At 44.7% G+C, this 18,259-nt stretch overlaps 1 protein-coding gene across 1 annotated transcript in view; it reads right to left on the reverse strand.

The window, feature by feature from the left end:
* Positions 1 to 18,259, reverse strand: part of DNAJC1 (DnaJ heat shock protein family (Hsp40) member C1) — a 274,628-nt gene that overhangs the window by 129,101 nt on the left and 127,268 nt on the right. The window contains exons 6-7 of the mRNA XM_063921576.1: positions 4,628 to 4,721; positions 1,250 to 1,340 (exon numbers count right to left, since the gene is read on the reverse strand). Coding sequence (XP_063777646.1) covers positions 1,250 to 1,340; positions 4,628 to 4,721 — 185 coding nt within the window. The remainder of the gene's footprint in view (positions 1 to 1,249; positions 1,341 to 4,627; positions 4,722 to 18,259) is intronic.

Here is an 18,259-nt window from a genome sequence, read left to right on the forward strand (position 1 = left end):
GCTCCAGCAAGAGCCCAGACTTCAATCTGATTGAACATCTCTGGAGAGATCTGAAAATTGCTGTGCACAGACGCTACCCTTCCAACCAGATGAAACTTGAGAGGTGCTGCAAGGAGGAATGGGCGAAACTGCGCAAAGATAGGTGTGCCAAACTTGTGGCTTCATACTGAAAAATACTTGAGGCTGTAATTGCTGCCAAAGGTGCATCAACAAAGTATTGAGCAAAGGCTGTGAATATTTATGTACATGTGATTTCTTAGTATTTTTATTTTTCATAAATTTGCAAAAATCTAAAAAAAAAAAAAAAATGTTCACGTTGTTATTATGGGGTATTGTGTGTAGAAGTTTGAGGGAAAAAATTAATTTATTCCATTTTGGAACATAACAAAATGTAGAAAAAGTTAAGCGCTGTGAACACTTTCTGGATGCACTGTATATAATAATGTTTCATTATATGAATGATTTGGCTAGTCTACAAAATTGCTGCCATGAAATGATTTCACTGATTCCTAATCAAATAGCAAAGAGGTTGTTATAAAGTGCAAACCCCCCCTTCTCCTCAAATTTTCATATTTCAGGAAGTATACCTGTGAGTGGTACTACTACGGCAATACAGAATATGTTTGAGAACGGAAATGTATTAAGAGCCTGGGAACTAATTCACTGCACTTATAGTGGATTTCTGCTCGCACCTCAGGAATGTGCGAGCAGAAACCCTCTTAAGGTTTGGCTTTAGGGCTGGTCGGGCATGCTGGGGACACCCTAATTGCTGGACCGCTCAGCACACATCTCTGGGGAAATCTCCCCGTCAGTACGGCCCTTTAGGCTACGGGTAGGGAGGGTTAGGGGGACATTGGGGCCGAATTCCCAACATTAGGATGTCGCAGTTGGTATTCATATCCAAGGCCTGCCAATGTGTATTAGGGCAAATCAAGAAGAACTGTACAAGACATTATTTTGTGCTAGGAATCTATTTGTTGAAAACTGTGAAATGCATACAGGAAACGGAGACAAACAATGTTGTATCTTACTGCTAATAGTTTACTGACCCAATCAATGACTTTGGAAATTTGGTGAATTTTCACAAAATATGGCAGTATGCACTGAGAAACAACAGAATGTTATAAGTAGTGAACTGAGCTGTTCTACAATTCCTCTCCACTAAATGATATACGCACCTCTAAGGTTTAATTCTGCATAAGTAGAAGAGCACAATACTAATAAATATAAGCAATATGTATAAACATACTTAATAGGGATTCCAGCTCTGCTTGGGCTTCAGCCTCCTCTTTTTCTTTCATTTTCTTATCATTGTACTCCGCATAAAACTGCTTGATGTCCTGTTCAAACAAGGGAATAATACAATTAACAATATTAGAGATTATGTGCCTTTAAAAACTCTGGTTAAAAAGCCTCACACGTCTCGTATCGTCATGAGGATTTGCCACATCTGACTGACAACAGAAAGCCATGTATGGAAATATTTCTGCATCCCACAGTACAGCAGCGAGAAGCCGATGGATGTGAAAGCTCTCTGGGCTTTCACTAAACACAGCCAGATATTATTATCCATGAAAATGCTTTTGGTTCATTTATTAGTTTCCTTCCTCTAAGTTATTTTAGTTACTAGGTGGAATTTCTAAACAGCTGCACTTTGAAACTAACAATGAGTCGTGTGGTACATATAAAAATTTACAAGTAGCACAAAACTAGCCCAGATTCAGCGTGTATAAGTTGAATGTAGCAGAAGAGCATGGACTGGCATAACAGGGCAGACAGAGCGAGCAGACGAGAGTGTCCTGCTACTGAGAGCTTACAACCTAGAGGGCAAGTAGGTAGAACTAGTAGGAGCAATGGGAGAGAGGTGGATGTGACAAGTGGGCAACACAGATTTAGTAGATGGTAGTGGACTAGGAGGGCTTAGGGTATGCAAAAATGAAAAAGGTGGGTTTTGATTGAGATCTTGAAATATTGTTGGTTGGAAGAGAGTCTCTACACTGAAAAATTAGGTGTTTCACACATCTGTCATCTAAATCTGGCCTGGAGGGGACGCATAGAGGAGGAGGAGCAAGTAACATCTTTAAATTCTTAAAGTGCCGGCTCCCATCTACCACCAACTATACCCCACGTTCTTAAGACTCCAGTGTCCCCTAGTGGATGAAGGAGAAAATAGCTGTGATAGGTCCATTAATCTACAACTGAGAAATGTTGATCCTACTGATGCATATACAACAGCTCCGGGCATCCTGAATCTTTCCAACTGTTGTACAATACAATGCTATTAAGTGAAGAGCTGAAGCCTCCGGGGTTGAGTTAGGCACAATCACCTAACAATGCAAAAATGTCTGTATGTCTCCAGTGGGAGAAGGTGACACAGAAAAAGGTGCAGAGTTCATGCTTAGATTCATCCCATATACCTGCATCTGGTACTTGCACTAATACGCACTGCTCTTGTACACCACTTCAACAGCAATTGCTTCTAACCACAGTCTGTTATTTGAACCTCTTGTTAATTATAATCTCAGTAAATTTATCCTTGAATGGCTAATATATGGGATAATATACCCCCTACTGTCAATGTTAAAGATATTTATAATCACTGCAGCGCAACATCGCTATGTAAAAGCTCATGGCCGCTGAGAGGGTGCTTTTATACGGGTCAGGGATCTCTGACGCGAGTTCTAATATCCAGCATCATTTACAATGAGTGTGTGTGATTCCTAACAGTACACAAGTTCCCTAATGAACGTCCCATGAACCTGTATATAATAATAATAATAATAATAATAATAAATATTATTATTATTATTATATAGCACTTTTCTCCAGCAGGACTCAAAAGTGCTTCACAAATTTTACGAAGGATTTTGTATTATAAGTAGAAAACCACACAGTAAAAAAAAAAAGCCTAGAGAAGAGAACACAATAAGCATACTGTCAGGTACTTTGGGGAATAAATTCCATGGGTTATATATTCCACTCATGAAAGTTACCAGGCGAGGCATCCGCCTTAAGTGGAATAGGTCACCCTAGAGTTGGTTAGTCCCAACAATCATAGTAGGGTCCTAATATGACCGTCATGTATTTTTCAACCGTTCTATGAGCGTACAAGGTGAGACATTATTATTATTACATTTTATTCATAAGGCGCCACAAGTGTTTCGCAGCGCCGTGCAAAGAGCATACAATAGAACAGTACAGGGAGATAGAACTTAACATTACAGTAAATAAATAACAAAAATAGAGTACAGGTAACAAAGAGCACCACAATTCTCAATAAATAATACAGCTTAGATGTAAGTAGCGAGGGAGTAATCAGCGTACTACTAGGGGCTGGCGGCCATAGAGATAGATGAGCCTTTACCAGCAGGAGAGAAAGCAGGTAAAGATGGTCGCTGAGTAGGAGAGAGCTGTGAGTGAAATGTGTTGAGAAGAGGGCTCTGCTCTGAGGAGCTAACAATCTAGTGGAAAAGGGCGACAGACAGATGACATGAGGTACAAGCAAGCGGGAGGTAGCCTGATGGCAGGATGTAAGCAAAGCAGAGATGGTCGAGGCATGAGGCAGGGGGATGGAGGAGCAGCCTCAGGACTAGGTTATGCATTGGGTAGCCATGTTGGGCGCACTACAAAGGTTACACTGTTGGAGATAAGCCATACAAGGACCCAAGTCACATATTGTAAAATGGACATGTGTGTAATACTCTATATAAATAGATCAATATGTAGTACATCCTGCCCATGGAGGAACCATCAGATGCAGACATGTGGGCGCACTGTGAGGGCTGCTGCTGGCAGGGTGTGCAGATAGTAGAGGAATAACATACAGAGGGGGTTACAGGAAGAAAATATAAGAAGAGCAAAACACGGTGGCATAAAAGGCCTAATTAAAATAGTGGCGTGGTCTATAAGGTACTAGAATTAGATGTCGTTTCAGGGAGCAGTATTAAATGATACACCAGTCCTTAATGTGTGGGCATACTGGCACTTGTGGTTCTACAGGTGCCATCATGTCGGATAAGGCTTGCTGGGACTTGTAGGTCACGTGCAAAGAATATTGTTAACCATTTAATGGCCACTAACCCCTTTACCCATCGCCACCAGGGGTGCAGGGAAGATACCAGGGCTAGTTGTTTCTCAGGAGGAGGGCTTTTTTTTTGTGGGGGAGGGGGGTGGGTGAGTTCCCGACTTTCTGAGGGATTCTAGCCTTGGCCTGACCTGTTTGGGGCTGTTTGTCATTATGGCAGGGGAAGCCCATGTGGTGGGTCCCCCTCCTATTGTGTCAGGGGCTAAATGAATTCCCCCCGTACTCTTCTATCAGGGCTACGACTGCTGTTGCACATTTGCTTCAAAGCAGAACTAGCGCTTTTAAAGGTTAAAATAAAATATCTTGAGGAATCTAAACATTTAAAGTGCATGCAATCAACAACACAGTACAATGCAACTTTAAAAATAAAAGCTTCTGTAGTCTTCGTAACAAACACACACTGCTATATTAAACGTTGAAAGGCTAGATATTAGTAAGTGGACGCATTTTGCGTGACAAAAAGCAGATATTCAATAACACAGTTGAAAGCAAACATTTGCTTTTAAAGAATATTACAAAATGGAGAAAAGAAATAAAAAATACCTGAAACAGCTGAGGCAGCGATCTGACTGTGAGATAAAACCAGATTCCCAGCTTGAAAGGAAGTAGATCCCTCCACTGTGGTTTTTCAAGGACCCTGTAACAGACGTGACAGGCTCATCACACAATAAAGAAGTACATACAGTACTGTACAGCATTGCATTGCAAATGGCAGGAAATAATACACTGTTTACAGGTTTAATAATAGGACATTTTAACGCATTCAACTAACATTCAACTAACATGATCTTAACATGTATAGTATGGAGGAGAGAAGGGAAAGGGGAGACATGATAGAAACTTTCAAATATACCAAAGGTTTTAACAAAGTTCAGGAGGGAAACATTCTTCAAAGGAAGAGAAGTATTAGAACTCGAGGACAACCACGGAAATTTAAGGAAAAATTACTTCACAGAAAGGGTAGTGGATAAGTGGAATAGCCTCTCATCAGAGGTGGTAGAGGCTAAGGGGTATATGCAATTAGCGGCGAATCGCGGCAATTTTTCGCCCGTTTTTTAATTCGACACAAAATTCGACCGTCGAATTCCGGCAAGTGGGTGCCGAAATTTACCAAATTCAATAAAAAACAGATTCGACAGTCCCGCTGTCGAAAAACGGCTGATTTGACGGATTTTGATCGATTTTTTAAAAACGGGAAAAAACACGAAAAAAAATTGCGTGGGGTCCCCCCTCCAAAGCAAAACCAGCCTCGGGCTCTTGGAGCCGGTCCTGGTTCTAAAAATCCGGGGGGGGAAATGACAGGGGATCCCCCGTATTTTTAAAACCAGCACCGGGCTCTGCGCCTGGTGCTGGTGCAAAAAATACGGGGGACAAAAAGAGTAGGGGTCCCCCGTATTTTTTACACCAGCATCGGGCTCCACTAGCTGGACAGATAATGCCACAGCCGGGGGTCACTTTTGTACAGCGCCCTGCGGCCGTGGCATTAAATACCCAACTAGTCACCCCTGGCCGGGGTACCCTGGGGGAGTGGGGACCCCTTCAATCAAGGGGTCCCCCCCAGCCACCCAAGGGCCAGGGGTGAAGCCCGAGGCTGTCCCCCCCATCCAAGGGCTGCGGATGGGGGGCTGATAGCCTTGAGAAATTTGAAAGAATATTGTTTTTTCCAGTAGTACTAAAAGTCCCAGCAAGCCTCCCCCGCAAGCTGGTACTTGGAGAACCACAAGTACCAGCATGCGGGAGAAAAACGGGCCCGCTGGTACCTGTAGTTCTACTGGAAAAAAAAATACCCAAATAAAAACAGAAGACACACACCGTGAAAGTAAAACTTTATTTCATACATGCCGACACATACATACTTACCTATGTTGACCCGCCGACTGCCACGCCCCCCTCGTCTCTGAAGAATCCGGGGTACCTGTGAAAAAAATTATACTCACCTCAATCCAGTGTCCGGATCTTTTAAAATAATCCTCGTACTTGGCAAAAAAAAAAAAACGAACACCCGAACCAAACGGACTGAAAGGGGTCCCATGTTTACACATGGGACCCCTTTCCCCGAATGCAGAGACCCCCTCGTGACTGCTGTCACAGAAAGGTCTCTTCAGCCAATCAGCGAGCGCAACGTCCTGGCACTCTGCTGATTGGCTGTATGCGCGTCTGAGCTGTCAGACAGCGCATCGCAAAGCCTCTCCATTATATTCAATGGTGGGAACTTTGCGTCAGCGGTGAGGTCACCCGCGGTCAGCGGCTGACCGCGGGTAACCCCACCGCTACCCGCAAAGTTCCCACCATTGAAACTAATGGAGGGAGCTGTGCGATGCGCTGTCTGACAGCAGACGCGCATACAGCCAATCAGCAGAGTGCCACGAAGTAGCGCTTCCTGATTGGCTGAAGGGACCTTCTGTGACAGCAGTCATGTGGGGTCCCGGCATTCGTGGAAAGGGGTCCAATGTGTAAACATGGGACCCCTTTCAGTCCATTTGGTCCGGGTGTTCGTTTTGTTTTTTTGCCAAGTACGTGGATTATAACCTGGACACTGGATTGAGGTGAGTATAATTTTACTCACAGGTACACGTGGATTCTACTTGGACAAGTGGACAGAGGTCGGCGTGTGAACATAGGTAAGTATGTGTGTGTTGAGATGTGTGTAATAAAGTTTTACTATCACGGTGTGCGTGTCCTGTTTTTATTTGGGTATTTTTTTTCCAGTAGAACTACAGGTACCAGCGGGCCCATTTTTCTCCCGCATGCTGGTACTTGTGGTTCTCCAAGTACCAGCTTGCGGGGGAGGCTTGCTGGGACTTGTAGTACTACTGGAAAAAACAATATTCTTACACTTTTCTCAAGGCTATCAGCCCCCCATCCGCAGCCCTTGGATGGGGGGGGGGGGGGGGGGGGGACAGCCTCGGGTGACTAGTTGGGTATTTAATGCCACTGCCGCAGGGCGCTGTATAAAAGTGACCCCCGGCTGTGGCATTATCTGTCCAGCTAGTGGAGCCCGTTGCTGGTGTAAAAAATACGGGGGACCCCTACGCTTTTTGTCCCCCGTATTTTTTGCACCAGGCGCAGAGCCCGGTGCTGGTTTTAAAAATACGGGGGATCCCGTGTCATTTTTCCCCCGGATTTTTAGAACCAGGACCGGCTCGAAGAGCCCGAGGCTGGTTATGCTTTGGAGGAGGGACCCCACGCCATTTTTTTTCGGGATTTTACCATTCCATTTAAAAAAAAAAATAATAATAATATTTTTAAAAATATATAAATAATACTTGTGCCTCCAAAATAGACAAACCAATAACCTAATCCCTTCTGATATAAATAGATATGCTATTACCAATAAAAAAAAACACCAAAAAAAACATGTTTTAAATTTTTTTTATTAGATTCCGCCACCAAAGTGTGGCGGATTGAAAATGACGAATTTACTGTCTAAAAGCACTGTTGTCGAATTTCCAAACTTCAATTGAATATACTTTTGGCGAATTGCCGCATTTGTACCATTGCAGAAATGTCGAATTTGACAAATGTCGAATTTCAAAAAGTCGATTTTTTTTTTTTTTTGTCGAAAAAGTCCCGTTTTTCGACAATTTCGGGAATTCGACCGCAATTGCCGAAATTGTCGAAAAACGGGACTTTTTCGCCAAAAAAAATAAAAATCGACAATGCAATTCAGTACTTTCCGTCAAAAAAACGGACTTTCAAAATTCGACTTTTTGAAATTCGACATTTGTCAAATTCGACATTTCTGCAATGGTACAAATGCGGCAATTCGCCAAAAGTATATCCAATTGAAGTTTGGAAATTCGACAACAGTGCTTTTAGACAGTAAATTCGTCATTTTCAATCCGCCACACTTTGGTGGCGGAATATAATAAAAAAAATTTAAAACATGTTTTTTTTGGTGTTTTTTTTTATTGGTAATAGCATATCTATTTATATCAGAAGGGATTAGGTAATTGGTTTGTCTATTTTGGAGGCACAAGTATTATTTATATATTTTTAAAAATATATATATATTTTTTTAAAATGGAATGGTAAAATCCCGAAATAAAATGGCGGGCTTCACCCCTGGCCCTTGGGTGGCTGGGGGGGACACCCCTTGATTGAAGGGGTCCCCACTCCCCAAGGGTACCCCGGCCAGGGGTGACTAGTTGGGTATTTAATGCCACGGCCGCAGGGCGCTGTATAAAAGTGACCCCCGGCTGTGGCATTATCTGTCCAGCTAGTGGAGCCCGATGCTGGTGTAAAAATAATACGGGGGATCCCCTGTCATTTTCCCCCCCGGATTTTTAGAACCAGGACCGGCTTGAAGAGCCCGAGGCTGGTTATGCTCCAAACTATACATATTGAGATTTCTTAGTCTTTCTGGGTATGTTTTGTGATGTAGGCCATGCACCATTTTAGTTGCCCTTCTTTGTACAGTTTCTAATGTATTAATATCCTTTTGAAGATATGGGGGTATATGCAATTCACGGCGAATCGCGGCAATTTTTCGCCGTTTTTTAATTCGACTAAATTCGCCAGGTGAATTCCGGAAGGTGGCTTCCGGAATTCACCATATTCAATGAAAAACGGATTCGCCAGAATCGCGGGCGAAAATCGGCCGATTTGGCGGATTTTGATCGATTTTTTAAAAACGGGAAAAAACACGAGGAAAAATTGCGTGGGGTCCCCCCTCCAAAGCAAAACCAGCCTCGGGCTCTTGGAGCCGGTCCTGGTTCTAAAAATCCGGGGGGGGGGGGGGGGGGAATGACAGGGGATCCCCCGTATTTTTAAAACCAGCACCGGGCTCTGCGCCTGGTGCAAAAAATACGGGGGACAAAAAGAGTAGGGGTCCCCCGTATTTTTTACACCAGCATCGGGCTCCACTAGCTGGACAGATAATGCCACAGCCGGGGGTCACTTTTGTACAGCGCCCTGCGGCCGTGGCATTAAATACCCAACTAGTCACCCCTGGCCGGGGTACCCTGGGGGAGTGGGGACCCCTTCAATCAAGGGGTCCCCCCCAGCCACCCAAGGGCCAGGGGTGAAGCCCGAGGCTGTCCCCCCCATCCAAGGGCTGCGGATGGGGGGCTGATAGCCTTGAGAAATTTGAAAGAATATTGTTTTTTCCAGTAGTACTACAAGTCCCAGCAAGCCTCCCCCGCAAGCTGGTACTTGGAGAACCACAAGTACCAGCATGCGGGAGAAAAACGGGCCCGCTGGTACCTGTAGTTCTACTGGAAAAAAAAATACCCAAATAAAAACAGAAGACACACACCGTGAAAGTAAAACTTTATTTCATACATGCCGACACATACATACTTACCTATGTTGACCCGCCGACTGCCACGCCCCCCTCGTCTCTGAAGAATCCGGGGTACCTGTGAAAAAAATTATACTCACCTCAATCCAGTGTCCGGATCTTTTAAAATAATCCTCGTACTTGGCAAAAAAAAAAAAACGAACACCCGAACCAAACGGACTGAAAGGGGTCCCATGTTTACACATGGGACCCCTTTCCCCGAATGCAGAGACCCCCTCGTGACTGCTGTCACAGAAAGGTCTCTTCAGCCAATCAGCGAGCGCAACATCCTGGCACTCTGCTGATTGGCTGTATGCGCGTCTGAGCTGTCAGACAGCGCATCGCAAAGCCTTTCCATTATATTCAATGGTGGGAACTTTGCGTCAGCGGTGAGGTCACCCGCGGTCAGCGGCTGACCGCGGGTAACCCCACCGCTACCCGCAAAGTTCCCACCATTGAAACTAATGGAGGGAGCTGTGCGATGCGCTGTCTGACAGCAGACGCGCATACAGCCAATCAGGTGAGTGCCACGAAGTAGCGCTTCCTGATTGGCTGAAGGGACCTTCTGTGACAGCAGTCATGTGGGGTCCCGGCATTCGTGGAAAGGGGTCCAATGTGTAAACATGGGACCCCTTTCAGTCCATTTGGTCCGGGTGTTCGTTTTGTTTTTTTGCCAAGTACGTGGATTATAACCTGGACACTGGATTGAGGTGAGTATAATTTTACTCACAGGTACACGTGGATTCTACTTGGACAAGTGGACAGAGGTCGGCGTGTGAACATAGGTAAGTATGTGTGTGTTGAGATGTGTGTAATAAAGTTTTACTATCACGGTGTGCGTGTCCTGTTTTTATGTGGGTATTTTTTTTCCAGTAGAACTACAGGTACCAGCGGGCCCATTTTTCTCCCGCATGCTGGTACTTGTGGTTCTCCAAGTACCAGCTTGCGGGGGAGGCTTGCTGGGACTTGTAGTACTACTGGAAAAAACAATATTCTTACACTTTTCTCAAGGCTATCAGCCCCCCATCCACAGCCCTTGGATGGGGGGGGGGGGGGGGGGGGGGGACAGCCTCGGGTGACTAGTTGGGTATTTAATGCCACTGCCGCAGGGCGCTGTATAAAAGTGACCCCCGGCTGTGGCATTATCTGTCCAGCTAGTGGAGCCCGATGCTGGTGTAAAAAATACGGGGGGGACCCCTACGCTTTTTGTCCCCCGTATTTTTTGCATCAGGCGCAGAGCCCGGTGCTGGTTTTAAAAATACGGGGGATCCCGTGTCATTTTCCCCCCGGATTTTTAGAACCAGGACCGGCTCGAAGAGCCCGAGGCTGGTTATGCTTTGGAGGAGGGACCCCACGCCATTTTTTTTCGGGATTTTACCATTCCATTTAAAAAAAAAAATAATAATAATATTTTTAAAAATATATAAATAATACTTGTGCCTCCAAAATAGACAAACCAATAACCTAATCCCTTCTGATATAATAGATATGCTATTACCAATAAAAAAAAACACCAAAAAAACCATGTTTTAAATTTTTTTTATTAGATTCCGCCACCAAAGTGTGGCGGATTGAAAATGACGAATTTACTGTCTAAAAGCACTTTTGTCGAATTTCCAAACTTCAATTGAATATACTTTTGGCGAATTGCCGCATTTGTACCATTGCAGAAATGTCGAATTTGACAAATGTCGAATTTCAAAAAGTCGATTTTTTTTTTTTTTTTTTTTGGCGAAAAAGTCCCGTTTTTCGACAATTTCGGGAATTCGACCGCAATTGCATATACCCCACAGGGGTATATGCAATTGCGGTCGAATTCCCGAAATTGTCGAAAAACGGGACTTTTTCGCCAAAAAAAATAAAAATCGACAATGCAATTCAGTACTTTCCGTCAAAAAAACGGACTTTCAAAATTCGACTTTTTGAAATTCGACATTTGTCAAATTCGACATTTCTGCAATGGTACAAATGCGGCAATTCGCCAAAAGTATATCCAATTGAAGTTTGGAAATTCGACAACAGTGCTTTTAGACAGTAAATTCGTCATTTTCAATCCGCCACACTTTGGTGGCGGAATCTAATAAAAAAAATTTAAAACATGTTTTTTTTGGTGTTTTTTTTTATTGGTAATAGCATATCTATTTATATCAGAAGGGATTAGGTAATTGGTTTGTCTATTTTGGAGGCACAAGTATTATTTATATATTTTTAAAAATATATATATATTTTTTTTAAATGGAATGGTAAAATCCCGAAAAAAAATGGCGGGCTTCACCCCTGGCCCTTGGGTGGCTGGGGGGGACACCCCTTGATTGAAGGGGTCCCCACTCCCCCAGGGTACCCCGACCAGGGGTGACTAGTTGGGTATTTAATGCCACGGCCGCAGGGCGCTGTATAAAAGTGACCCCCGGCTGTGGCATTATCTGTCCAGCTAGTGGAGCCCGATGCTGGTGTAAAAATAATACGGGGGATCCCCTGTCATTTCCCCCCCCGGATTTTTAGAACCAGTACCGGCTTGAAGAGCCCGAGGCTGGTTATGCTCCAAACTATACATATTGAGATTTCTTAGTCTTTCTGGGTATGTTTTGTGATGTAGGCCATGCACCATTTTAGTTGCCCTTCTTTGTACAGTTTCTAATGTATTAATATCCTTTTGAAGATATGGGGGTATATGCAATTCACGGCGAATCGCGGCAATTTTTCGCCGTTTTTTAATTCGACTAAATTCGCCAGGTGAATTCCGGAAGGTGGCTTCCGGAATTCACCATATTCAATGAAAAACGGATTCGCCAGAATCGCGGGCGAAAATCGGCCGATTTGGCGGATTTTGCCGCGATTTTAAAAAACGGGAAAAAACGGGAAAAACCCGGAAAAAAAAAATGGCGTGGGGTCCCCCCTCCAAAGCATAACCAGCCTCGGGCTCTTCGAGCTGGTCCTGGTTCTAAAAATGCAGGGGAAAAATTGGGCAGGGATCCCCCGTATTTTTAAAACCAGCACCGGGCTCTGCGCCTGGTGCTGGTGCCAAAAATACGGGGGACAAAAAGAGTAGGGGTCCCCCGTATTTTTAACACCAGCATCGGGCTCCACTAGCTGGACAGATAATGCCACAGCCGGGGGTCACTTTTATGCCGTGCCCTGCGGCCGTGGCATTAACTACCCAACTAGTCACCCCTGGCCGGGGTACCCTGGGGGAGTGGGGACCCCTACAATCAAGGGGTCCCCCCCCCCAGCCACCCAAGGGCCAGGGGTGAAGCCCGAGGCTGTCCCCCCCCATTCAATGGGCTGCGGATGGGGGGGCTGATAGCCTTTTGTGATAATAAAAAGATATTGTTTTTTCCATTAGTACTACAAGTCCCAGCAAGCCTCCCCCGCAAGCTGGTACTTGGAGAACCACAAGTACCAGCATGCGGGAGAAAAACGGGCCCGCTGGTACCTGTAGTACTACTGGAAAAAAAATACCCAAATAAAAACAGGACACACACACCGTGAAAGTAAAACTTTATTTCATACGCCGACACACACATACTTACCTATGTTGACACGCCGACTGCCACGGTCTCCGACGATCCGAGGTACCTGTGAAAAAATTATACTCACCTTCCAGCGTCCAGAGGTACATCCAAGGTCCAGAGATAATCCACGTACTTGGCAAAACAAAAAAACGAACACCGATCCATACCGGACTAGAAAGGGGTCCAATGCTTTCACATCAGACCCCTTTCTCCCGAATGCCGGGACATCACGTGACTCCTGTCACTGAAGTCCCTTCAGCCAATCAGGAAGCGCTACTTCCGTGGCGCTCATCTGATTGGCTGTGCGCTGTCTGTGATGTGACAGCGCATCGCAAAGCCGCTCCATTACTTTCAATGGTGGGAACTTAGCGGCTAGCGGGGGGGGTCACCCGCCGGTCAGCCGCTGACCGGCGGGTGACCTCACCGCTAGCCGCTAAGTTCCCACCATTGAATATAATGGACTGGGCTGTGCGATGCGCTGTCTGCTCAGACGCACAGAGCCAATCAGACCTGATTGGCTATAGAGACCTTTCTGTGACAGCTGTCACTGACAGGTCTCTCTGCATTCGGGGATAGGGGTCCCATGTGTCAGCATGGGACCCCTTTCAGTCCGTTTGGGCGGGTATTTGCGGTTTGTTATTTTCTACAAGTACGTGGATGTATCTCTGGACCATGGCTGAGGTGAGTATATTGATCTTTTTTTTCAGTTACCCCTGGATTCTACATGGAGAAGAGGACCGATGTCGGCGTGTGCACAAAGGTAAGTATGTGTGTGTCGACGTAAGAAATAAAGTTTTACTTTCACGGTGTGTGTGTCCTGTTTTTATTTGGGTATTTTTTTTCCAGTAGTACTACAGGTACCAGCGGGCCCGTTTTTCTCCCGCATGCTGGTACTTGTGGTTCTCCAAGTACCAGCTTGCGGGGGAGGCTTGCTGGGACTTGTAGTACTACTGGAAAAAACAATATCTTTTAATTATCACAAAAGGCTATCAGCCCTCCCATCCGCAGCCCATTGGATGGGGGGGGGACAGCCTCGGGCTTCACCCCTGGCCCTTGGGTGGCTGGGGGGGGACCCCTTGATTGAAGGGGTCCCCACTCCCCCAGGGTACCCCGGCCAGGGGTGACTAGATGGTTATTTAATGCCACGGCCGCAGGGCACGGCATAAAAGTGACCCCCGGCTGTGGCATTATCTGTCCAGCTAGTGGAGCCCGATGCTGGTGTTAAAAATACGGGGGACCCCTACTCTTTTTGTCCCCCGTATTTTTGGCACCAGCACCAGGCGCAGAGCCCGGTGCTGGTTTTAAAAATACGGGGGATCCCCTGTCAATTTTTTCCCCGCATTTTTAGAACCAGGACCAGCTCGAAGAGCCCGAGGCTGGTTATGCTTTGGAGGGGGGACCCCACGCAATTTTTTTTTCTGATTGTACCGTTCCAGCAATAAAAAAATAAAATAAAAAATAATATTTTAAAAAAATTATAAATAATATTTGTGCCTCCAAAAAAAAAAAAAAAAAAAGTACCTAATCCCTTCTAATATAAATAGATCTGCTATTCCCAAAAAAAAAAACACAAAAAAAACCATGTTTAAATTTTTTTTATTTGTTTTCACCCTCCAAAGTGTGGCGGATTGAAAATGACGAATTTGCTGTCTAAAAGCACTGCTGTCGAATTTCCAAACTTGAATTGAATATGCTTTGGTCGAATTGCAGCACTTATATCATTGCAGAAAAGTCGAATTTGCAAAAATTCGAATTTCAAAAAGTCGAATTTTGAAAGTCCGTTTTTTGGTCGGAAAGCACTGAATTGCATAGGCGAATTTTTTTTTTTGGTCGAAAATGACCCGAAATTCGACAATTTCGGGAATTCGACCGCAATTGCATATACCCCATGGCCTCCAGAATTGAACACTCTAGATGAGGCCGTACCAATGACCTATACAGTGGCATTATTACTTCTTTCTTTCTGCTGCTGATTCCTCTCCCAATGCAGCCAAGCATCTGACTAGCCTTCCTCATTGCTTTGTTACATTGCTTACCTGCCTTTAAGTCATCTGAAATAGTGACTCCTAGATCCCTTTCCTCCTCAGTAGTTTCCAGAATAGTGCCATTAATACTATATTTAGCCTTTGGATTTTTGAGACCCAAGTGCATGATTTTGCATTTTTTGGCATTAAACTGTAATTGCCACACTCTTGACCATTCCTCTAGTCTACCTAGATCCTCAATCATTTGTTTTACCCCACCTGGTGTGATTACCCTGTTGCATACCTTTGTGTCATCTGCAAAAAGGCATACTTTCCCTTTAATGCCATTTGCAATGTCACCAATAAAGATATTAAAAAGCACTGGTCCAAGTACGGATCCTGGGGTACTCCACTGGTAACATTTCCCTCCTGTGAATGCACCCCATTTACCACAACTCTCTGTTTTCTATCCTTCAACCAAGATCTTATCCATTCAATAATCCTAATATGCAATCCCAAACTTTCAAGTTTATTTAGCAGTCTGCGATGTGGAACAGTGTCAAAAGCCTCACTAAAGTCTAGATAAGCTATATCCATGGCTCCACCTTTATCCATCACACAGTCAAAAAAGTCAATAAGATTTGTTTGACATGATCTCCCCACAGTGAATCCATGCTGTTTGGGATCCTGTAAATTGCCGGATTTAAGATAATCTACAACTCTTTCTTTTAAGAGTGTTTCCATCAATTTCCCTACTACTGATGTAAGACTCACTGCGTCCCCTTATTACACATTACGGCAGACAGCGTCCCCTTATTACACATTATGGCAGACAGCGTCCCCTTATTACACATTACGGCAGACGGCGTCCCCCTTATTACACATTACGGCAGACAGTGTGCCCTGTTTTACACATTACGGCAGACAGCGTGCCCTTATTACACATTACGGCAGACAGCGTCCCCTTATTACACATTACGGCAGACAGCGTCCCCTTATTACACATTACGGCAGATGGCGTCCCCCTTATTACACATTACGGCAGACAGCGTGCCGTTTTACACATTACGGCAGACAGCTTCCCCATATTACACATTATGGCAGACTGTCCCTATACACACACACACACACACACACACACACACACAGCCTGTCACCTACAGTCACACCACCCCCCCCCCCCTCCCCTCCCGCCAACTTTACCTCAAGGAGAGCTGTAGCAGAGATGGATGCAGACAGACCAAACAGCAAAGTCGGGGGCGTGGCCTAATAGCGGACCCGTGGCCACGCCCCCTTTCCGCACAGACAGACTGGGAGACAAGGAGGCACAGGACCGGACATACGGCAATCACATCTAGTGTCCTGCTCCGCCGCTGCAGCTACAGTGCTTCTGCAGACGAGCACTGAGCAGCGGCAACCAACAGGTGTTCAGTTCTGTTCACACACAATATCCAAGTGTCATATATCACATTAATCAGCGCAGTCTCATCTGGCGTCCTAGCCAAACTGCATTGCAAATAAAGGCCAGTACACACTAGCCGATCCCCGCAGATGCAGATATTGGCGTCAGCGGGGACACGGCGGGGTGCCGGAATCGGCAAGTGCATACACATTTGCCGATGCTGGCGGGGAAGGAAGCGACAGTGCGCGATGGGGTGTTACAAGGGGACCTCCCTCATGTGTACATGTTCAGGAGAGGGAGGGGGTCATTAACGATGCGCGGGAGCTCACATTGTTAACGAAATTGACTGTACACACTGGACGAGACTGTGAAAGATCTCGCTCAGATTGACCCTTCTCAGTGAGATCTTTCACTTTCCCGTCTAGTGTGTATGGGGCTTAAAATGCATTTTCAGCAAAAACAAAATGCCTGACGTTAGCAGAGTTGCATGGGACCTGGAGGCTCATTCACACCAGGCATCTCACGCTGATGCTAGATGTCTGACGACAGATCTGTATGTATAAAAAAAACCAAAAAAACACAACAATAAAATATAATATGTTTATATAAGTTATGTATTAAGCAGTTTCATGTACAGGTGACACAATTACCTGCCAATCACAATGCTGCATGTCTATTCGCCAAATAAACCAAAACAGTTACAGCAGACTTACCGTTTCAGACCAGATACACATTACTAAAGGGGTAAGAGTGGAGAAGAGTAGATGTTGCAAATAGAAACCTGCTTCTAGCTAGCACTTATCAAGTATATTCTATACAATTATAGGTAGAAGCTGGTTGCTATGGGCAACTTCTCCACTCTTTAGAAGGGTTGAGAAATCTCCCCTTTATTCTAATACACAGCACACTACAAACTATGGGTGGAATTCAATTGTTTTTTGCGTCTTAAGTGACGGGAGATTGAGAGGGTGGCGATATTAAATTGTTCTTATTTATTGCGCACATCGTGCCCTGAGAGGTCGTTTTTCGCCACATACAGCAGTTAAACCCAACCAGCGTAAAGAGCACGACAAAGTCCTGTTTGGGCATCCATACGGGTCACTTTTCGCACATTTCAGATTGCCACCTTTGGGGGGGTACGAGCTGATCGCACCCGAATAAAGCAACAATTGAATAGATCTTTTGCGTGCCATCTACTAGCTGCCGGCACAGCAAACAATTGAAATCTGCCCAAAATGTGAATTTCTGTGTTTCATATGTCACAAGTTCATTATTAAACAGCCACGTTGGAGTCCTACCTGTCACAAATATAATCACTATGTCAGCATTTAGCTGGAACCGTCCACAGACATTGGCATGATCAAAATAAACTCTAAAACTAGCATGATAAAGGTTATTCAAGATATGCGTAAGCAGCTCTTAAAATAACCAAAAGCCAAGATAACCCAATGGTACCGATTAACTTTAAAAAAGAAAAGAAAAATCAATGCTTAAATAACTAGTTTGGAAAGCTGAACAAACAAGCCAATACCTTAAAAAAACATTAATGTCATCAACAGTTCAGTGGAGCATTACTCACTGATGTCACCAGAATAGAAAACAGGCAGAACTGCCTCTGATCTCCTCTTTCCATTGATCCAGTTCCCGCCCCTGCTGGGTGAACCATTTAAAAATGCTTTAATTCTCTCTAAAAGTCAATAGGAAAAATGGTTTTATCTTTCAGGACACTGAATGCCATTACCAGTCATGCTTTACATCTCCTAAAACATGGCCTCTACGTCAGCTACGTTTTATGGGGAGGATGAGAAAGAAACCGAAGTACGTCCCGTTGAATCTTTATTAAATCCCCTTTGTGATGATCTGGCGCGAAGCTCATTGAAATCGCTGCAAAAGTAACATTAAACGTGTACTTCCACTGTCATATATTTGTTGTGGTGTTTGAGATTAGATGGCATTATGCCATATGGAGTGGACAATACAGAGGAGGATATTCAATTTGCCCCGAAGAGACATCGG

Source organism: Pseudophryne corroboree, chromosome 5 (genome assembly GCF_028390025.1).
Source record: "Pseudophryne corroboree isolate aPseCor3 chromosome 5, aPseCor3.hap2, whole genome shotgun sequence".
Lineage (NCBI taxonomy): Eukaryota > Metazoa > Chordata > Amphibia > Anura > Myobatrachidae > Pseudophryne > Pseudophryne corroboree.